We start from the raw sequence: 23209 nt of genomic DNA, 5'->3' as shown, positions 1-23209 counted from the left end.
ATCCATTCTGCCTTTAAATACTACAAAGCAATTTACACTCCAAGTGCCGCCCGCTTAAGTTCTTCCTTTTGCTCTCAGAAATGGAAATACTTATACAGTGAGTGATGCCTTGCTGCAGCTGCTTCGCGAGTCCAGAAACCCATCTCTGAGCCGCGCGGGATTCAGCCCTGCGGCTCCAAGCTCATTCTCTCCAGCAGCTGGCAACTGGCCGGTCGCTGGGAGGCGAGAACGAGCACCAGCGCGCCATCTGGAGGCGTTAAGAAGCAACTGCAGCAAATTTATAACAACTGTGGGTGGAACAAGGATGTCAGAAAATTCTCTTGTTAAATAATCAAATGGTTTTTTCTCTTGTTAAATAATCACATGGTTTTATTTACACATTTCTGTGGATTAAAAAAAGACCAAAAATTGCAGGAAGATCTCATTCTGTTGCCTATGAATATTCTCTGTCTTTCGTACTTCACAATAAAATAAAAAAAATAGATTTCACGTATGTACAAACACCACGAGATGGCCAATTTTCTGCTTCTTGGTGACTCATCTCAAAGGAAGATAATTAACACTGACTGCTATCAGAAGTTTCAGGATTTGGGTATTTAACTCAAAGGCAGCTTTCCAAAAGAGAAATCTATCCCTCTGAACTAACGCAATCCAAGTGTGTTAAACATGCTCTGCTACTTTGAAAAATTATAAACCTTACCTCTGGAAATGTTTAGTCTGCTTTTTATCAATGCATTACACTGACTTTAGTATGATAACAAGGAAAAGCAGTTTCAGCTATACCTCATGTGATCAGGTGTTCATATGACTTTAATATTTCAAAAAAAAGCTCTTTCAATTAATTTCCCACTATTAGTCTCCTTTCTTTAAGCTTCTTTCCCTTAAAGAGAATTTGGTATACCTGGATGAGATATAAGCTTAATTAATTGAATAGAACATTTTATGGCTTATCTACTGCGGTATGCATTTAGAAATACAGTCATTAAAAATTTCTTCATTACCTACGATGAGTGAACCCCACCCCTGCCCCAATTCCTACTTCTATCATTGCATCATGATTTTGAATTTCACTTTTTAAAAATAAAAATTTCACTTTAAAACTCTTTAATCAGAATCTTATCTAGAGTGGTTGTGGCGTTTTTTTGTTTTGTTTTTTTGTCAGGGAAATGTGAACCAGAGATTGATTATGCACTCTGTGGGGCCCCCTTGGGAAACAGAAATTCTTAATCACTTCATTTTCAAATCAGTTTTTGAGAATGTCTGGCAGAATAAACAGAAGAAATTTCCTCCATCAGTATTTCATCTCAAGTGTTTATTTCCATTTGTATAACAAATGAACATACTGGTTTTTCAAGTACATACCACTAAACATATTCTGAAGAAAAGTAAAATTTTTATTTTAAATACAGACAGTATGTACCAAATATTTATACTGTAATTTTTGTGAGTTTGTTAAGTGTCCGAAAACAGATGTTTTCACATATAGATGTGTCTAACCAAATAAAATTTACATGAATATTCAGATGTAACATGTAGATAAATCAGGGATAAATTTTCACACATAAACATCTTGACCTTACAAAATCATTGTTTAAGTAAATATTCCCATTTTTTACAAAATATTGTTTAAGTAAATATATAAAAATTTAAGAATTTTTTTGAAAAAATTAAGTAAATTAAATATTTAAATGTATAAACAGAAAACAAGTGAGACATTAATGAGAGGAGTTAACATATGAATTTCATAGTCAAAGACATTGGGGCTATGCTCATCAGAACCAGCTGAAAATGATAGGAGCTGATGCTGCATGCAGAAAAGTTGATTATGTGGTTAAGAGAGGAAGAAAAGTATTATGGTCACGTGTCGTTTTCCGAAAGGTCTAAAGTTAGTCTTAAAACACTGAGAACAGGGAAAATATAATAAAGGAGTAAATCACCAAATAGAAAGATACTAAGGAAGTAAAGGATATTATTTCAGTTTCCATAATTTAATATGTGTAACTCAAGAAAAGAAAAAGTTTGAGACAAAGTCACACCGTGAGGTCTAAAGAAAGAAAATAATAGGGGGCTTTTAATGTCTGTCTCTTTCAATGAACTAGGATGAAGATCTGTATTAGATTTCTATTACTGTATAACAAATGACCAAAAATTTAGTGGACTAAAACAAAATACATTTATCACATCACAGTTTCCGTAGGTCAGCTGTCCAGACATGGCTGAGTCCTCTGCTCAATGTCTTATGAGACTGTGATCAAGAGGCCAATTGGGCTGTATTCTTATCCAGAGGCTTGACAGAGAATAATTTATTTCCAAATTTAATCAGGTTGTTGAAGTATTTATTTCTTTAGGGTTGTAGAACCCATGGTTGCTTGCTTCTTCAAGGACATCAGGAAAATGTGTTTTCATTTTCAGGAGGTCACCAATCTCTCTTTTAAGGAATTTCACCTGATTAGGCCAGGCCCACCCCAAATAACCTCTCTTGATTAACTCAGAATCATCTGATCAGGGAGTTGAATTACATCTGAATAATTATTTCCCCTTTGCCATATTTTATTGAGTAGAAGGAAGTACCAGGTTCCATCCACACAAAACAAGAGGGGATTAGACAAGGGCATGATTCACTGGGGGTCACCTTAGTGTGTGTCCACAGCAGGATCTACGTACAGGCACATGATATTTCTTGCTTACCACGCCAAAGTTAATTGGGATAGCCTTGGGGAAGTGACAGTGTGGGGTCATTTTGTTGTCTTTAGCGTCAAGGCAGAGACATGGATTTATTTATCATAGGAGAACTCTAAATACATAGTTATATCTGTGATGAAAGAAGTGTAACAACAACAACAAAAAGCCTGGAGGAGTCATCTGATGAAGAAGAAACATGAAAGTAAAAGATCGACGCAGCGAATTGAGGAATGATGTCAGACTCATGAGTAGGACTTAGGACAGCGAAGAACATTGGTGCAGATGAAGCTGCAACAGTTTTATGTGTTAGGCGTGTTTATGTTGCCTGGATGCCTTCCCACAGGCCCTCATGCCTATGCAGCCATGTTCCGAGGTGGCTCAGCTTTATTAGATAAGTGTATGTACCTTTCTGAAAAGAATACAATCAGAGATTGTCCAGAAATTTGTGGTCTGTGTCGCCTTACTAAAAAAAAATAAATAAATAACCTATCCAATTAGATTTTCAGGAATTTGAACTAACAGAAAAGAGAGTAGTTATCAGTTGCTAGAGAACATTATAAATTAAAGGTCATGAAATAACTGTGAACTGACTGCTAGCTAATACAAAAAAGAACTACTTAGCAGGAAAAAAAATGGTGGAGACTCAAAAGGAAGTAGCGATTAGAAGTAATATTCATTTCATTCCTCCAAAACATTCATATATAGTTCCTATTATGTACTGGGCACTGCTTTGGGTGGCAATGGTACCAGAACGAACTGAAGTCCCTGTTCTGATGAAACATTGTTGTAGGAGGTGGTAGACAGTAAAACCCACAAGTAAATAAATTATATATTATCAGGTAGAGAAACTGTAGGAATAAACAAATTATGCAGTTCAAGAGTAATGAGGGAATTACTACTTACAACAGCATGGTCAAGAATGCCTACACGACTATATGTCATTTGAACAGAAACCTAAATATAGTGAAGGTGCCAGCTAATATTTGTGGAAGGATGTTCTGGGCAGAGTGCATAGCAGCTTCAAGTGTCCTGAGATATGTGTGCTCTTCTTAAGTCGAAGGAAAAGCAAGATGGAAAATGTGGCTGGCACAGTGGGAGCAAAAGAGCAAATGACAGGGCATAGGTCAGATATGGGCTGAGTGAAATGATCATATAGGGCTTATGAACCTGTGTAAGGACTTTGGCTTTTACATAGAGAGATAGGAAGCCAGTAGAGGGTTACTGGAAAATTGCATCATACTTAAATTTTTAGGAATCGCTCTTCCTTCTGTAAAGAACAGAAATAAATTAAGGAAAGTGTCAGGGAGGCAACCATGCAGACCTCAAGAGAGAAAGAAAAAAAGACCTAATATCCAGTTATGTTTCCCATGAAGTTTGGCTGTACAGTTTCAGTTCTTGATTTCTATGAGATGAAGACTGTAAATCTTTTAAATAAACAAACAAACAAAATCCCACCAACAACGCTTTTCTTAAACTAGTTGCATGGATCTCAATTCCTTGTAAAGTAAACACTATACTGTCCACATGGTAGAAAGAAGCCAGTCCAGCTTACTAAGCAACAGGTGTTGTGTTTTGGTTGATTCATCCTATCAAGCTGAGTTGTATATGAAAGGTCCCTGCATGAATTAATACTTGCTCGAAGGTTTAAGGAATGTCAAAACTGTTCAGCACTTGAATATTCTGGATTCCTGTTTATTTTGGCATTACAGTTAAAAGGTAGTAGAGTTTTTAAAACATGTTACCTTTTAGGAAATGATAGAGAACACTTGCACGTAGGGAGTTAATGTCAGCCTATTATATCATTGAACAGAGTTATTTTTCCAGGGTATTGGTTTAAACCCACAGAAAAAGGTCAGTTTCTAAAGATTATCTGATTGTTTGTGACAAAAGTGTTCCAAAAGTTTCTAACTTAGTAAATCTTATCATTCAATATCAATACAATGTATTTAGGACATATAATTCATTTTTAATATTGTATTGATAGCTATTCTGTCTGTTTTATACTACAGAATCTTTGAAACTAGATATTCTCTACATTTTAGAAATAAAATAACTCAAACAAATAATTTATAAGAAGTCCATTAACTTCCAACTTTGTATCCTTCTAACACACACGCATACAAAAACACACATGTGTATGTATCACTTGTATATGTGTAGGCATATTTTCGCTATTTTTCATGGCCCTTCAAATGAAATATTACAAAATAAACTATAATATATTTTAAGGTGAAAGTGGGAGGTATCAGCAGTTGCTTTTTCACTTTCTTAACCACATCAAACATTTCATCACTACCCTTTGAATAAAAATATCCAACCAAAACAAAAAGTAAGAAAATTACTTTTAGGTCAGATTCTCCTTTGAAATTATTAAGGGCACAACATGAAATACCTACTTAAATATACACGTGTTAAATATTTATCTTCTATTTATGTTTTCGGCAAATCTTTATAGAAGGTACTTTATGATTTTTCGCGAGGGGGAGGTAAATTTGTAGCATCATGGGTTCTACCTTATTTGATAGCTTTACCATCATTAAAAAACTAGTGAATGATACCTTCACCATGACACGTATGTTTATTATTTTTTCTTGTTAATATTATTTAAAATATTTGCAAAATAATATTTGTAATGAACATTTTCCTACTTACCAATTTTTTTAAAACCATGCCAACTGAAGTGCCAAATTCAGACCATTCGTCTGTGAATTTGGCACTTTTGTCAAACATGATGAAGAAAAAATGACATGCGTATGGAATAATACATTTATCTTTAGATGCTCAAATATGAAAAAATCAATTTCAGTACTAAAAAGGCAGAGTTACAGATATGGAAATCAGTAAACATTGGTTGTTTAGCAACATAGAAATATGAAGGGAGACTTAGATAGAATATAGTAGCTAAAAGCAGCTATAGATGCCTAAGCCTCAGCAGCAATATAAGGGAAGCAGCCAAATTCAAAGAAACTTCAGTTTTTGTTTTTTGGGGTTGGTTTTTTTTTTTAATTGAACTAAGTTACTTTGTGAATTACTGACATTAAGAAATATATTCGGTGTTTCACTATACTCTTGTTATACACTTAAGATGTAAGACTGTACATAAGATTTCCATTATTTGTGAATTCCAGCACATGATCATATTGAAGACTTTTATCTATTCCCATATTTGGTGCTGAAAGCATTTTTCATCAGGTTCTTTATATTGAAATCAGCCTGATTTCAAAATATTCACTTTATATTCATGTTCTCAAATAGCTTTCAAAAATTCAAAAACCAGGAGAAATTTGGTTTTACATGTAAACATGTACATATATGGTTTAGGCTCTCTAATCTGTGTAGCTGATACCAGTACTGTTCCTCTATGATGTAGCTGGTTTAAAGTCAGCAGATTAAAAGGACACATACAGAACTTCAAACGTGCTCCCAAAGGGATATCCATGAAGACTAATTAAAATATTGTGGATGTTTCAGAAGTAACTCTCAAGCACTACAATGCTCTCTAACATTTTGTCACTTCAGTGCTTACAACAAATTCTGTAGTTTCACGGCTTCAGTTGTTTTTTCAAGTTAAATCACTCCTTCTCTAGCTCAAACTCATATCTCGAAAACTAGTTCTGCATTTCTACCTGGCAGGTGAGTTTCTTTGCATAAATATATACTTAAATAACTAGGAAGTTCATTACCTTAGACTTTTAAACAAGTCATCAAGGGGTAAAACAAAAACAATTGATGGAAAGTAGAAGTTTTAATTTGCTTAACTTTTTTTTCAATCAGTTGGATTTGTCCAAAAATAAAATGGCCTGCTCTGAAATGCACTAAGCTCCATAACCTACGTAACAAACCTGCACATCCTGCACGTGTACCCTGGAACTAAAAATAAAAGTTTATTTAAAAAAGTATATACATAATCTTGATAACAACTTGCCAGGGGACAGTGAAGTAGATTCTAATATCACATAATTGGTCAGATTAGATTACCTTCCAAGTCCTTCTTAATCTTGAGATTTTATGATTCTATAAAATTATTATCTCCTTCTCTCATAATATCATATTTAAAAATACGTTTCTACCACTAAATCTTATCTGATTTGCCTTTTTCCATTACATATAACACCTACATTTATTTCCTGATACATTATTCAATAATCAATTTACTTCAACTTGTACATTTATTTATTTCTCTTCATCTTAGTCTTTTAAAACTTTTTCGCCTCTCAGTAATTTTAATCTTAACATCTACAATTTATTAATTCAAAATGATTTTGAAAAATATCTTTAAAACTAGTCAAATAACTTTGTGCTTAATCCAGCCTATAAATAAACATTTGTTCATATTGGATAGTTTAAATCTGATTGTCTCAAAATAGCTCACATAACCTTTAAGATTAAAACACTTGTTTACTGCAAAAAGAAGCTGAAGTTTCATTTGGTAGATGCCTATAAAGTGCTTTAAAATGTTTTAGTGAAACAGGATATAGAAGATCAATGTTTAATTGAATATTTTATAACTTCTTCATACTTATAGCTTGTTAAATCTATGCTGATTCACTAAGTCTTATAAGATGCTATTAAAAAAACAAAATTATCAATTGGTTTGGAACTTTTTCTATGATGTAAAATGTTTCAAAAGTGTTTCTCCTATGGAGATACAGAAAGATCTACAGAAATAAACATACAACAAAACTAAAAATATTAATTCACGTTTTATCACATTTTTATTTGCTTAACTTTTACAGCCTATGTTCCCATTTAAAAAATTGTGTGTAACTATATTTTCAATTGTTTCAACAGTGGTATATCAAAAGTTAAGCAAATGACAATGCAGTTAGGTTTTGATGGTTATCAGACATGCAATTTGCTGACGTAAACAGCATTTGAAATGAACAGAGAGAAAAAAAAAGTTTTTTTTTACAAATTTTTTACGATGCTTCACAAATGTTTTTACAATGCTTAATAACAGACAAATACAATACGTAAATGGCTGTATGCTGTACATAATCACAGATTACCACAGCTACATTTTGAGTTTGGAACTTTCTTGAGTGGCTACTTCATTATACAACAAACAGTTCTCTAACCCTAGTTTAATTAGTAGTAAATCTTTTAAAAGATGTATTTATTTTATTTAAACCATCAGAATGAGCAAAATATATGCTTGATCAAAAAATAAAGTCTATCTTAGTTATTTTAATATCATTGTTCCTCTCTGAAAAATGACAGAATCGTTTAAACTATTTGAAATATTGTAATGTTTATAATTTAAAAACCAATCAGCAATGTAGACATAATTAATATTTGTTGAACTAAAAATTACATCCTATATATTATTTTTATGTTTTCCTTTTATCCATTGAGCATCATCAATGAAGAACATCTTTTTTTAAATGAGAGTTCTCCTTTTTCACAATGTAAATGATGTTTGGTTAAAATAAAACTAGGGACATGTAAATGTCTGTGTGGAAAGCACTAAAAAGTCACAACATAAAATCAAATATCCATCATAATCACCTACTCTATAATATTTTTATCTGGCCTGTAATATTTGTATGGGGAGTACTCATGTTTAACACTAACAACCTATTCTAGCTATTCAATCTTCTGCAGCTCCCCAGTACCATCAGGCCATACTAACATCTGCTCAGAGTAAACAAATTAATATACTCAGAACTCTCTCATCAAAATAACCTTGAAAATAGTTCCAAAAAGTTAAAGAGATTCAGTAACTTTAGGAGTGATGTTGCCGAATGTCTTTCAGGGTTACTCTAAATATCCTCCAGCCCTGAGGCTCAAAGGGCATGTGTGTGACTTCACACTTGCCCACATAAAATATGGTGTACCCAGGAGTGATTCTCCTCAAATTGGGCCACCACCTGAAAAGGCCAAAAATATCTCTGTGACACATCAAACTACTGATAAAGTTTGGGTTTTCTTAAATCTGACTGATTCATTATGGGGATGTACTCCTTTGGCAACCCTGCCTAGATATACCACTTTGAAGCCCAATTTGGAGACCCAGTGGGTGAAACACCTATGACAAATGTTCTTTGTACATCTATGTCTTCCTGTATGTAGAATTTACATGGAAGAATTTATTATCCTAGAAAACACTAGAAAGAGGTTTGGAATTCATGCCAGTAAGTCTGAAATGCTATATTTAAAAAGAATCCATTTTAATACACGGTGCTTTTTATTACTTTCCGGGTCCCTGTAGATATTTTACTAATCTTAATAATCTTGAAGAATGCTGAGTATTTTAAAGAACAAATGAAAACATTGTAAGTATGATATATACACACACGTATACGTGTGTGTATATATATATATATATATAATCTAAATTGATTTTATGCAGAACCAACACAGTTGCCATACTAAATTTAGAGTGTGTGTATATGTATATATCCCAAAAAATTCCACAGGCCCCTGGCTGTCTCTACGACCAACTCCATCCTTTCCTATCATTTAATGTAGGTAATACGGACACTAACTTGTGGTATTATATGTCAATAATATGAACTAACGATGGTATAAATTATAGTATATACAAAATTCACTAAATAAAGATGTAAAACATATATCCAGGCCTGTCTGTCAAAGGATTTTATGCATAAATTAAAAGAGAGTACTGTTTCTTTGCAAAGGGTGAGTTAGAGTTCTTTGAATGCTTTTGAAAATAGGTTCAAGATCATTCTACCTCTACAATTACAATAGCTAAATAACTTTGCCTTCCTTGGACAATGTATTGCATTCACTTCAGGAAGAAATGGCAAGAGATACAGAGATGATTCCCCAGGCTACCTTCTATTCACTTTGGGAGTTAGTGGAAGACTGCCCTCTTTCCAACACAGTCGCTGATGAAAGGGATCTATTAAAAAGAATTGCGTTGGTTTACACTGCAGATTGAATGGAGCATTAAACGACTGCATTAGTATGACTGCAGTGGGGGTAATGGTCGCCTCTATAATGTTGTAATAATACTTTCACATACGTGTAATAATTATTCCAGTGTCCGTATCTAATTTATCACGAAATGGTATCCAGCATCTCTCAGGCAAATGCCCCCCTCCCAACTCCCTGTGCCCTACAGTTTTATTCCCCCCCCTCCCCCGGCAAATGTAAACAGATGAGGAAATATGTGTACTTTCAAATCGTCACCCATGTATCATGAAGGTGGGGGATTACTGCAAATCACTTGGAAACCGCTCCCCGGAGGCGTTTAGCGATACCGCCCACCAATACAGCTCAGATGTTCTTAATTTGATCACCCTCCACCTTTTGGGCTGTAATTTTCCAAACAGGCATCTCTCTCATTTGCAAATAAAAGTTACAAATCAATCCACAGATACAGAATGCTGACTTCCCGACACTCAATATCACAGGGTGTCTCTTGAAGAGCTGCCAGGTTGTGACCGATAATGGGGGAGAGGGAAAGGGGGACAGCGAGAGCGAGAGAGAGCGAGAGAGAGAGAGAGACAGACAGAGAGAGAGAGAGAGAGAGAGAGAGAGATCACTTGTTTCCTTGCTTCCTAAGCCGGGATTTTGCCTGCGATGCGCGGCGAGAGGACTGCGGCGGCTGATTTACACAGTTGGCGCGGAGGAGGGGCCGGGGGTGCGGGGGGGACGCGCTGGCGGAGCTCCGGCGATGGGCTGATCTGGGGGCTCCCGAGCGCCGCTCCCTTGGTGCGCGATTTGGGGGCGGCTGATGGATTTGCATTCAGGTTCCAGCCCTGCGTTTCCTATATTGACTCCTTATACTCGACCTGGCGCTCCAGTTTAGGAGGAGACGTTGGTAAGTAACGTGTAATCCGATTTTAGTTATTTCCTAGGCCATTAAAGTGGCACTTTTAAAGCAGGTCAGTCTTTAAAGATGCCACCGCCGCTGCCGCCGCGAGCGTCTCCTTGGCCTGAAACGTTCGGCAGTCCCCTCCCCCTCCCACCCCCCTCCCCCGCACCTTCTCCCGCTCCAGAAGTGAGGGTGCTTGAATGGCGAGCGGTCAGGGGACTCACTCTCCGCCGACGGGATCGCTTCACCTTCGTGCTTTGCCTGAGATCTCCCAAATCCAAGTGGAATTTGGTGTGCACAGCCATACTGTGTATTTGTATCTTCTCTCCCTCTCTCCTTCTTTCCCCCCCACCTTCGCCGTCTGACCAATGCTGGGATCTGAGATCTAGTCGCCCCCTTCCTGCCTCCTTTCCGCCTCTCCCCACCCTTTTCTTCTCTCATCTACACACCACCCACCCCCCCACTCCCACCCACCTAAAGGGCAAAGAGCAAAGACACCCTGGAAAAGCAAGGGCTAATTCCATCTTCTCGGATGGAAGGAGGCCTCGGGCAGGGATTGCGCTGTGAGTGACAACCTTTGAGGAAGAGAGAAAGAAATCCAGAGTCTGAGCTCAGGCTCTCGGGAACAACGAAGCTCTCCACTGATCGAGAGCACCGAGATTTTAAGTCAAAGGAACCTAGTCCTGGGACACTCACTCTGCCTGCTTGCCTACCAGCCATCGAGGGCATAGGGAGCTGTGGTCGTGAGCTCCGTGTCGCTGGCATCGCCGCGCTAGGTGCGCGCCCGGCTCTCCCATTGGTATGCAGCGACCATTTCCCTGCAAGTCTCAAAGCTGGAAACATTTAAACGGATTACAAGCGTGATTCGGTAGCCTTTCGGAAAGTTGGTGGCCAGAAGAGGAGAAGCTACAAGGCTACAGTATGATGGATACAATTCAGCTTCCCAGAGAGTTTGCCCCTCCTGCTGGGAAGCCCCTCGGAGCAAACCTCGGAGATCTTGAGCACTCTGCACCATAGGTACTCGCCGCCATCCTTTCCTACTTTGCCTAATTGAAACCAGTATTTCTCGTATGTAGGATGTGCATTGTAGAGCACATCGAGTTTGGCCGCGGTGTCTTCTGTACGCTCACAGGTGCTAGGGGTTTGTTGCAGTTTTCAATTGGATCAGTTAGGTGTAAGGACGTTGGTGGAAGGAGGGGTACCAGAGACTAACATACCCTCGGACCTCTTTTCTGGGTGAAGACATCGTAAGTAACTCCAACAAATAGGCCAGGTGGCAGAGCGAAGGACCCCTCCCCCAGTGGATTGCTCGCTGGTGTTGTAAGAGGTAGAAGGAAAAAGGCTTGAGCTTTTAATAATTTTCCATTTCTAAACAGACCATTGTGCGTTTCGCCTGACGACAGCAGATTAGAAAAGGATCTATAGACGGCTCAAAGCTCTTCAGAAAATGAATGATGCAGCATTTTAATTATTTGTTCTAGGGAAGATAGTTTTGCTTCCATATTGGAATATTTAATCTTAGATCTGAAGAGATTAGTGAGCTGTAAGATCCAGCAGTGGGGAGGAGGAAGTGGGAAGGGGGCACAGCGGGGAGAAAGGGCTTCTTGTCCTCTCTCTGGACAAACAAATGGCTCTGGGCGCTCCCAGCAGGACACGGAAAAAACCGGGGCCCCATGGCTCAATATCCCCTAACTTTTGGAGCCCTCCCTATCCTTTAGACGCGCTATCCTGAGCTAAAGGAAAGGAAAAAGGTGAGATAGCCTTTAGGACATAGCCCAGGTCCAGAACTTAAGGGGTTTTAGTTCAAGAAAGAACAGAGACTTCATTGCCGAGACAACATTTACCGTCATCTGGAAGCTCAGGGCAGCCTCCGGGTTACCCATCGATTCCATCACATCATGGGTTCCGATAAGACCCGATAAATAGTCACCGCCTCTGCACACTGGGTACCCGAAGTGCTCGGCGGGGGATGGGGGGGAGGGTGTGGGTGCCGGCAGCTGGGGAGGGAGAGGGAATTGCTCTGATTCTGAGCTTAGGCTATCGGTATTGGTTTACTTCTTGGCTAGGACCTATGGGAGCAATAGAGTGAGTCTGGAATATTAAGAGTAGAATGTTAGAAAATTCTGCCCTCCTGCTTACTTAGTGTATGGTGGCATGTTTCTAAAATTAGCTACTGTCTGCCAGTGGACTCATGTGCGGTCATTTTAAATGCAAAATATCATGGAAATTGCCTTTGACTGACTTTTAAGAAACACATTGTTAGGTGATTTACCTGTTTTAGAGCAGTAAGAAATTGATATGTAAGCTGTGCTTTGCTTTAAAATTTGCTTTTGTAAAGGGTCCATTAAGGGAAAACCATCTCTACCTACTAACTTTGAGCCCTTGGGCAATTGAGGTTCAGTTTAGTTCTTTAGCAACCAAAAAGTCCCTCCCTTCTCCCCTCCCGGCGAGGAGTTGGTGACAGGATTGGTGTGTGCTGGTGGGGGCAGATGGGGAGCATCCACAGCACACAGGTCCTGTTAATTAGACTCCTTTGCTGCACACTTGGCTCTCCCCAGTTTCCCCACCAAGCTGCATTCCTTCCCAGCAGGCAGGACTGTAGTGCTGTCAGCTGAGCCTTAAAAAAATTCCTCTGAGAGCGTTCCTGAACTATCATCTGGTAGTCCCTCTACAATATAATATCTTCCTTCAATCATCTCCACCCCCACTCCCACTACTCCCTAGGATTCACTCCCCGCAAATTTCACGGAGAAATATTTGAGTTTAAAAAAATAAGAAAGAGAAAGAACGGACAAAAGCATCCAAATCCTTAAATCCACCCCAATCCCGCGAGGTCTTTCCCGGTGGCAGAATGTGAAATGCACCATTGTTACCCAAGTGGTCTGTATCTCCTTCCAGAGAATTGGCTTGTCTCTGTTTTTAAAAAGGTGGAAGAAAAGAAATGCTGTTGAATCCAGGGGATATCGAAGGCTTTGACCTGCAGCACAACAAAAGAATTCCTGGTGCAATGGGATCGAAGCAAAATGCAGGAGAAACTCGGTCCAAGTCTTTCAGGCTGTCTGAGCTCTTATTCGGGACACCCAGGCAGAATCGGACAGATTCAGCTTTTCTGCTTTGGGGACCTGGATTTTCCCCCATCCCCGTCATTGCAGGGAATGGCTGTCCCGTGAAAAAGATAATTACGAAGGATAGTCTCACTTTTCAAACCACCTGCACTAGAGAGAGGAGCTTTGGAAACTAAAGGAGCAAATCATTCAGGGGATGGTTTCCTTGAGAGTTAAAAAAAAAAAAAAGAAAGAAAGAAAATGCTTATCCCTGCCCCCCTCCCCCATCTCCACCTTCCCCACCAAAGAAATGTTTCCCATAGGTTGGTCTCCTCCCCCTTCTCTCGTTTCTTATTTTGCCAATTTGTGTTCTCTACCCCTCTACTTCTTTTCCCTACACACACACACTCTCTCTCTCTCTCACTCAACTGTATAGTCAGGGGTTCCTAGTGCTCGCTCCCGAACCCATGCTAAGCGCGTTCCCTTTGGAGCTCATTTTCATGACGTGGAATGCCGGGTTCAGGGTTATAGCACATACATATTTTTAAAGCCGGAGCGAGAGAAGTCTGAGATTCTGCACTGTGATTGAGCCTTCCTTCCTGCCTCCCTCCTGCGCTTCCTCCCAGTGCCCAATGATGTGCTGTGGGTACCCAAAGAGAGCAGCCACCGCGGCGGCAGCGGCAGGGGCAGCAGAGCTGGAAGCCTGCTGCAGCCCCTTCTCCTCCCTCCTCTATTGAGTGTGCCAAGCGGCAGTTCTGCATCCTAAAGAAGCCCATTGAAGAGCCCATTGCATTCCCAGCACGTCTCAAGCTTGCTGCTTTTTTTTTTTTTCCTCTTAGTCCCCCCGCCCAACCCCCTTTATCCCCTTTTGCTTCAGCTTCAGCAAAGCAAAGGGAGGGGGAGGGAAAGAGAGAGAATCCTTAAACTCAAGCTTTTTTTTTTTTTCTTTTTCTTTTCACGGTTCCATGCTAATAAATAAATAAATTACAAAAAAAACCCGAAACCCAAAAAACTCTGGCAAAATAGGTAAGTCCAACACATCTGTAGCCTTTTTTGCCTAAACCACAGGGACCTGATAAACAAGAAAAATATTTAAGATGGTGAAGAAAGAACTTAAGTAGATTTTAATATTTCATAAGGGAGATGGAAGACTAATTGATACTGCAATGTAGGCTTTTCTGTCTCCCTGTTTTTCATTTAATTGTTTTTAATTTTTGAGTATTGCATGTCTGAGGCAGATTTCTCTTTGCTTTCTCACCGTATCTCCTTTCTTTACAGCTGTGAACATTATAGGCAAGTGTAATGTGAAGATTTATTGTTTTCACTTTTCCTATAAATTATATCATTGTGTTTTAAGAAGAAGGTTGATGAAATATATCTTTCTGTGTGCTATCTGTGAGGAAAATATATGCTAGAAACTTTGGTTTATTTTTGTTGATTAAAATCAGCTATTCAATTTTGATTGATATTTTAGTGACTCAGGGAGGACAGTGTAATAAAATTGCATTATTATCATTTATGTAAACATTTTCATATACTGATGTTATTAGGCAAGGAAAACGATGCATAGAGGAAGATTATGTATCAGAATAGTGCACTGCATTTGTTTCTTCTGATTGGAAAAGAATGGTATCTTTTTTGAAATTTATTTCATGTGATAGATCATTTATCAGCAGGTAAGAATAGAGGTTTCCACTCTCTCTTGACTTTAACTACCCACCTCCCCTCTAACCAGCCACCTGCTCTTCCAGCTTTTTACAGGGTTCCTCAGTTGATCTTGAAGGAGCAGATACACATTCCAAACTAAGCTTTGCAAATCTTTTAATTCAGACACTTTCAGACTCAGCATCCTCTAGCTGTCCCTATCTTTAGCTCTGACAATTGCATGGGCATGTTTTTTAGAAGGGCTAATCACTCCTACATGTTTTAAATAGTAAAATGATAAAAATATATACAAATTATTTATTAAAGAAGATGACAATAATCTATTTTTGGGCAAGGAGATGTGGACATATAGTGTACATACTGACTATACACTGTAATAAAGCATGTTATGATCATTTCATAAAAATAAATCTTAAGTTTTCCTGAGATGCTGATCATTTTACACATCTCAACATCTGATATTGAGCAATAGGCTCATACTTTATCACACAAATCAATATAATAATTTTGGAGTATATCGTGTCTTTTTAATAGTCAAAACCTATAATTCAAAGAACATATTTTTCCCATCAGAGTTCCAATCAGATTTATTTTGAGTATCTTTGATGTCAACATGAGTTTTAACAGGCAAACGGGTGTAATGGCCACATTACTGCCATTATTACTTAATCTGCCTATGCCTAAAAGGAAGTACGATATACCAGTTCTGTTGTTTGTTATACAGAGGCAATGCAGGCTGCTTTTGTTCATGCGATATGCCGTTTACCACGTATGGCTTGGTTCAGGAAAATGTCACTGCATGGTTCAATATTTCAGAGTCTCCTAAGTTTAAAATATAGGACACACTCTAAACATTAAGTATGTTGCTAGCTCATTTTGAGTGTCACTTCAACAATTGCTGAAGTTTTTATATAGCTCTTAAAATTCCCCCTCATGTAGGAGTCAATTAAAATAGTACATATGACTAAAAGCTAAAAATCTGCATTTTTATTTCTGTTGCAGTTTTGTAATCAACCACGAACGATGAAACCTTCCATAGCTGAGATGCTTCACAGAGGAAGGATGTTGTGGATAATTCTTCTAAGCACAATTGCTCTAGGATGGACTACCCCGATTCCCCTAATAGAGGACTCAGAGGAAATAGATGAGCCCTGTTTTGATCCATGCTACTGTGAAGTTAAAGAAAGCCTCTTTCATATACATTGTGACAGTAAAGGATTTACAAATATTAGTCAGATTACCGAGTTCTGGTCAAGACCTTTTAAACTGTATCTGCAGAGGAATTCTATGAGGAAATTATACACCAACAGTTTTCTTCATTTGAATAATGCTGTGTCTATTAATCTTGGGAACAATGCATTGCAGGACATTCAGACTGGAGCTTTCAATGGTCTTAAGATTTTAAAGAGACTATATCTACATGAAAACAAACTGGATGTCTTCAGAAATGACACCTTCCTCGGCTTGGAAAGTCTAGAATATCTACAGGCAGACTACAATGTCATTAAACGTATTGAGAGTGGGGCATTTCGGAACCTAAGTAAATTGAGGGTTCTGATTTTAAATGATAATCTCATCCCCATGCTTCCAACCAATTTATTTAAGGCTGTCTCTTTAACCCATTTGGACCTACGTGGAAATAGGTTAAAGGTTCTTTTTTACCGAGGAATGCTAGATCACATTGGCAGAAGCCTGATGGAGCTCCAGCTGGAAGAAAACCCTTGGAACTGTACATGTGAAATTGTACAACTGAAGAGTTGGCTGGAACGCATTCCTTATACTGCTCTGGTGGGAGACATTACCTGTGAGACCCCTTTCCACTTCCATGGAAAGGACCTACGAGAAATCAGGAAGACAGAACTCTGTCCCTTGTTGTCTGACTCTGAGGTAGAGGCTAGTTTGGGAATTCCTCATTTGTCCTCAAGTAAAGAGAATGCATGGCCCACTAAGCCTTCTTCGATGCTATCCTCTGTTCATTTCACTGCTTCTTCTGTTGAATACAAGTCCTCAAATAAACAGCCTAAGCCCACCAAACAGCCTCGAACACCAAGGCCACCCTCCACCTCCCAAGCTTTATATCCTGGTCCAAACCAGCCTCCCATTGCTCCTTATCAGACCAGACCACCAATCCCCATTATATGCCCCACTGGGTGTACCTGTAATTTGCACATCAATGACCTTGGCTTGACTGTCAACTGCAAAGAGCGAGGATTTAATAACATTTCTGAACTTCTTCCAAGGCCCTTGAACGCCAAGAAACTGTATCTGAGTAGCAATCTGATTCAGAAAATATACCGTTCTGATTTTTGGAATTTTTCTTCCTTGGATCTCTTGCATCTGGGGAACAATCGTATTTCCTATGTCCAAGATGGGGCCTTTATCAACTTGCCCAATTTAAAGAGCCTCTTCCTTAATGGCAACGATATAGAGAAGCTGACACCGGGCATGTTCCGAGGCCTACAGAGTTTGCACTACTTGTACTTTGAGTTCAATGTCATCCGGGAAATCCAGCCTGCAGCCTTCAGCCTCATGCCCAACTTGAAGCTGCTATTCCTCAATAATAACTTACTGAGGACTCTGCCAACAGATGCCTTTGCAGGCACATCCCTGGCCCGGCTCAACCTGAGGAAGAACTACTTCCTCTATCTTCCTGTGGCTGGTGTCCTGGAACACTTGAATGCCATTGTCCAGATAGACCTCAATGAGAATCCTTGGGACTGCACTTGTGACCTGGTCCCCTTTAAACAGTGGATCGAAACCATCAGCTCAGTCAGTGTGGTTGGTGATGTGCTTTGCAGGAGCCCTGAGAACCTCACGCACCGTGATGTGCGCACTATTGAGCTGGAAGTTCTTTGCCCAGAGATGCTGCACGTTGCACCAGCTGGAGCATCCCCAGCCCAGCCTGGAGATTCTCACCTTATTGGGGCACCAACCAGTGCATCACCTTATGAGTTTTCTCCTCCTGGGGGCCCTGTGCCACTTTCTGTGTTAATTCTCAGCCTGCTGGTTCTGTTTTTCTCAGCAGTCTTTGTTGCTGCAGGCCTCTTTGCCTATGTGCTCCGACGGCGTCGAAAGAAGCTGCCCTTCAGAAGCAAGCGGCAGGAAGGTGTGGACCTTACTGGCATCCAAATGCAATGCCACCGGCTGTTTGAGGATGGTGGAAGTGGTGGTGGCGGAAGTGGGGGTGGAGGTCGACCAACTCTTTCCTCTCCAGAGAAGGCCCCTCCCGTGGGTCATGTGTATGAGTACATCCCCCACCCAGTTACCCAAATGTGCAACAACCCCATCTACAAGCCTCGTGAGGAGGAGGAGGTGGCTGTTTCATCAGCCCAAGAAGCAGGGAGTGCAGAACGTGGGGGTCCAGGGACACAACCACCGGGAATGGGTGAGGCTCTCCTAGGAAGTGAGCAGTTTGCTGAGACACCCAAGGAGAACCATAGTAACTACCGGACCTTGCTGGAAAAAGAGAAGGAGTGGGCCCTAGCAGTGTCCAGCTCCCAGCTTAACACCATAGTGACAGTGAATCACCATCACCCTCACCACCCAGCAGTTGGTGGGGTTTCAGGAGTAGTTGGGGGAACTGGGGGAGACTTGGCAGGGTTCCGCCACCATGAGAAAAATGGTGGGGTGGTGCTGTTTCCTCCTGGGGGAGGCTGTGGTGGTAGCAGTATGCTACTAGATCGAGAGAGGCCACAGCCTGCCCCCTGCACAGTGGGATTTGTGGACTGTCTCTATGGAACAGTGCCCAAATTAAAGGAACTGCACGTGCACCCTCCTGGCATGCAATACCCAGACTTACAGCAGGATGCCAGGCTCAAAGAAACCCTTCTCTTCTCGGCTGGAAAGGGCTTCACAGACCACCAAACCCAAAAAAGTGATTACCTCGAGTTAAGGGCCAAACTTCAAACCAAGCCGGATTACCTCGAAGTCCTGGAGAAGACAACGTATAGGTTCTAACAGAGAGAAGAAAATATATTAGTGCTTTTTTTTTTTCAAAAGAAAAGGAAAATAAAAGAAATATATCCCTTGCTCCCTTTACACTTGTCCCAATAACTCCATCCTCCATCCTCACGATCTTCCCTGCCCTGAACAAAACTAAAACCGCATGATAACTAGAGAATACAGATGTATGCTCTCCCTTCTCAGATGCGATTTGGAGGAAGGGCCATACTCAGATCATTAATCAATGAAGTGCCTTCGCAGACTTTTGCCAGCAAATGTTATCATTATTTTTTTATACTGAAACTTGAGACTTTGTGCCATGTATAAGGTATACTGGGGATCATTGTATGGATCCTAATTAAGTAAAATTCAGTGTGTCTTTTTATTTTCAGTAACTATTTTTTTTTTTTTAGTTGTAGTTTTGATTTAAAGGGGGGGGAACAAGTTGACATTTGTCATTTGTGGCTTTCTTATCATCATTGCACAGATTCTGTACATGTATTAACAATGCAGTTTGCTGCATGCCTGGAAACTGCAAGATGGGGAGGGAGGGGGCGGGTCTTGCTCGAATGTTCTCACTCACTATCTTGTCTCTCATACACATATCCATCTGCAGACCGTGGTCCCTAAACCTGCAGTTTCTTCCTGCTGGTGCAGGTACACACACACACACACACACACACACGCTCCATACCATTTCCATTCAACCCAATCTGCTTAGTTCGGGTTTGATCCATTTTTCTCCTCTCCATAGTTCTACTATCCTTCACTGCTAGTGTACAGCCCACAACATCTCTCCTACCACCCCGGGAAAAGTCACATTCTAGGCTGGATTCTACTGAAGTGGAGGCCTTTCTAGGCTGGATTCTACTGAAGTGGAGGCCTTTCTAGGCTGGATTCTACTGAAGTGGAGGCCTGGTGGTTTAACAGCCGAAGACACGCGCCTAGGGATGAGCACCCTCTTTGTGACACTTCATCCTGATGCCAAGATTTTTTGGAGAACATCTGCACTTTCTTATATATATATATAATATTAAAAAAAGCAACTGGGTATATATCACTAACAGCTTTGTAGGAAGCACTTTTAATGTTTTCTCTCTCACACACAAAGATTCAAAAGAAATGTGCATATATTTATTCTGTAATTTCAGTGATTATAAATTGTAAAGGTAATGTTTAATCATTGTATAGTGATTATGCGTCTGGTATAGCTTTCCTAATAAAAAGTTTTTGAAAAACATAATACATTATATATAGAAGATACAAAGCTTGAACCTTAAACTCCAGCTATGCCATGCCTTTCGTGCTCCCGTTTTAAAAAATGATTTCTTTTACTTGTTACACAGAAAGTAATTTATTAACGGGTTTGATGCACTGTGATGTTGATAAATCTTATATCCCACCATCTCTAGTCCAAACCAGGATACAACTGAGACTTAAAATGTGACTTACGGTTTACTTTTTTTTCCTTGAATTATGAATTTCAATCTTAGTAAGCAATGACGCACTGTTTCCCAGGCAAGATGCAAGGGGGGAGAAAATGAAGTAACTAGATCGCTAAGAAGTACAGGATTAATTAGGAGAAGGTTATCAAGGATCCATACATCTTAAGATAATAAATGAGATAAAGAAATTGGAAAGTAAAATTGCTATTGTTTTTAAACTATGTAGTCCAATTACATGCACACCCTCACACACCCACACGCTTCCACACACACCCACACAACCCAATAAATATCAAAGGCCTTGGGGCCAATTTAGATGGCCACAATCCTGTGAAAGCTGTCACTTATATTTGCTTACCATCTTCCAACCACTTACAGCAACTGGCCCCAATAACGCTTCAACTAAGTCAGAGGATGCTGAATGAGTTTTTCGTCATATGACACTAAAATTATGTTGAAAAATTAACCTGACAACAAGCCAAGTTTAGATCCATTTATATGTGAGCGAAACCAAAGAATATTGGATTTTTATGGTGCCGGTATCAAATTGGTGGAGGAAACTTAAGAAAACAGACCTATGAGGCAGGCACTTATCTAAGCAGGCCATTAGAGGGCAGCAGAGTTCCAGAGATACACTGACCCAGGACCTGCAGAACGGTGCAGTGAGGTCAGTGTTCTCTGCTAGGGTTTCCTCAAAGTGCCCATAGTAGGAATTATCATTACGTGTTGAATGTAATTCATCACAAGTCACTGAAGCCTTACATCACAATTTTTTCCACAAAAAGAGAATGAGTCTAGCAGCTTCTGAAGGTGTGTGACTACAATAGCACGAAGGCATTGTAGTAACAAAATGAAAAGCTCCATGAATGTCTACAAGAATATATTTATATTTCTCTTGGTTAATTACATAGAAATATCAGCATAGGTATGCATAAAAATAAAAAAGACAAGTATATACAATATAAAATTGCAGTTTTGGGGCACTTGGCATGTATCTATAACTTTTATGCTCAATTATTTGAATATAATTTGGAATTATTTTAAAAGGAAAAAGCCCATGAACATCATTCACTTTCTCTCTGTGTAATATTGAAATGAAGCTCTTATGCAGAAGAGTCAAGCCCATTATTAAATAAGTGTCATTCTTCTTTTTTATCTTCTCCTTTTCTTTCTTGTTTTCTTTTTTTATTTTCCCACAAATCACCTTTCTTCTGGTTATCCCACCTCCTTTATTCTTTCTAATCATCTGTCTCTTTTTTTTAAGGTGCATAAAACCAATATTACACTTTAAGTGTTTTAAAATCCAAATTACAGAGTCTCTCTGAACTAGCAATTTATCATACTTCCATTCTTCCTAATCAAATGGTTTGGGGAATAATAGAAAGCACATGCATAGTAAAAACTTAAAAGTGCAAAGCTAGATGCTTCAGATAATAGTCCTCATTTCCTTAATGACCACGCACATATTCATAACACAGCATATTATACAAATCAGGCTGAAGTACAATCTCAAAAGACCCTGGTGCTTTCAACGTTTGAAAAATGAGTGTCCATAAACAATATCAAATCACAATATAACTTCATAATTATAATGTTTATATTTCACTTATTAAATACAGAAAGTAAGACTGTTTGGTCTTAAATATAGGTGGTACTTTCACCCTTGAATGAGAAATAAATTTATTTATTTAGTAAAAATAAATTTATATGAGAATGGAATTTTGTATTTAAGGGAATAGTTTTTTGCTTTTATGAAATTTTCTACTCCCTGGTTAGGACATTTATTTTTGCTGTGCATTAAAGTTACCTAAGTTAGCTTCAATTTATAATACTAGATCTGTTTTCATTAAACACGATGGATATTAATGTAGGTACTATGATTATAATATGTTTTATGTTTTTGCTGCAGTAAAATATTTATTTTTAAGAAAAAGTGGGATTACTAATTCACTTCATTGTGATGACTAACTTGACTAAAGCAGACCCAGTTCTGGCAGATATTTGCTATTATTCATTGCTATTTTTATTACTAAGTATAGTAATAATATTTAGAAATAATAAAAATATTGCAATATCTCTTAAACTATAAGAGGATTAGTGAGAAATAATTGGAAATGAACTATTAGTTTAATTCAATAACAGTTTTAACACCATGTTATACATCATATGTGGTATTATTTATGTAGATGTTTTTATATTTTTATTTAGAATGCTATATTATTTTATGTAATTGCAAATACTTAAAAATAAGGATGATGAACACTGTAACTTTAATAAATTTTAGAGAGAGGGAATCGAAAGGAAAATTTAATGACTGAGCTTGAAGATTTCTTTTGAAACCTGGCAATATTACTTTAAACCCTCTATATTTGAAAAGATATGTTTAGGATTATGAAAATTTATAATGCAATTATAGAACAAAAGAACTTTAAGCATCACAACACATATTTTGATTCACTTAGTGTAAATTCATTATTCGTACAGTCCTGTCCTTTTGCAATTATGTTGTCTAGGCCAATAAATGTTACACTTTTGTGAAATGGCTATGACAAAGGAAGCATTAATGAAATGCTACACAAAATTTGAGAAATACGACTATAACAAGTCAAGATAATGTGACAGGAAGTGGTAATCAATGGACACTCCAT

General features: G+C 38.8%; 1 protein-coding gene across 3 annotated transcripts; it reads left to right on the top strand.

Annotated features, from left to right (window-relative positions):
* The first annotated feature begins 10302 nt into the window (after positions 1–10302).
* SLITRK3 (SLIT and NTRK like family member 3) lies at positions 10303–22357 on the top strand. 3 transcript variants are annotated; one of them, XM_009239496.4, is made up of 2 exons: positions 10303–10471; positions 16177–22357. In XM_009239496.4, exon 2 carries the CDS (start codon positions 16198–16200, stop codon positions 19129–19131), a length of 2934 nt encoding a protein of 977 aa, XP_009237771.2. In that variant the 5' UTR covers positions 10303–10471; positions 16177–16197; the 3' UTR covers positions 19132–22357. The 3 variants fall into 3 exon arrangements, with proteins under 3 accessions (XP_009237771.2, XP_054408916.1, XP_054408917.1); XM_054552941.2 differs by lacking the exon at positions 10303–10471 and adding an exon at positions 10666–11482 and having other exon boundaries at positions 16177–22356; XM_054552942.2 differs by lacking the exon at positions 10303–10471 and adding an exon at positions 11492–11712.
* Positions 22358–23209: the final 852 nt, after the last annotated feature.

This window comes from Pongo abelii, chromosome 2 (genome assembly GCF_028885655.2).
Source record: "Pongo abelii isolate AG06213 chromosome 2, NHGRI_mPonAbe1-v2.0_pri, whole genome shotgun sequence".
Classification (NCBI taxonomy): domain Eukaryota; kingdom Metazoa; phylum Chordata; class Mammalia; order Primates; family Hominidae; genus Pongo; species Pongo abelii.
The sequence above is the reverse complement of the archived record's forward strand: the minus strand, read 5'-3'. Positions and strand labels throughout refer to the sequence as shown.

What these genes read in the sequence shown, in the direction of transcription:
- SLITRK3 (XM_009239496.4), top strand. Translation starts at nt 16,198, where the DNA reads ATGAAACCTTCCATAGCTGAGATGCTTCACAGAGGAAGGATGTTGTGG.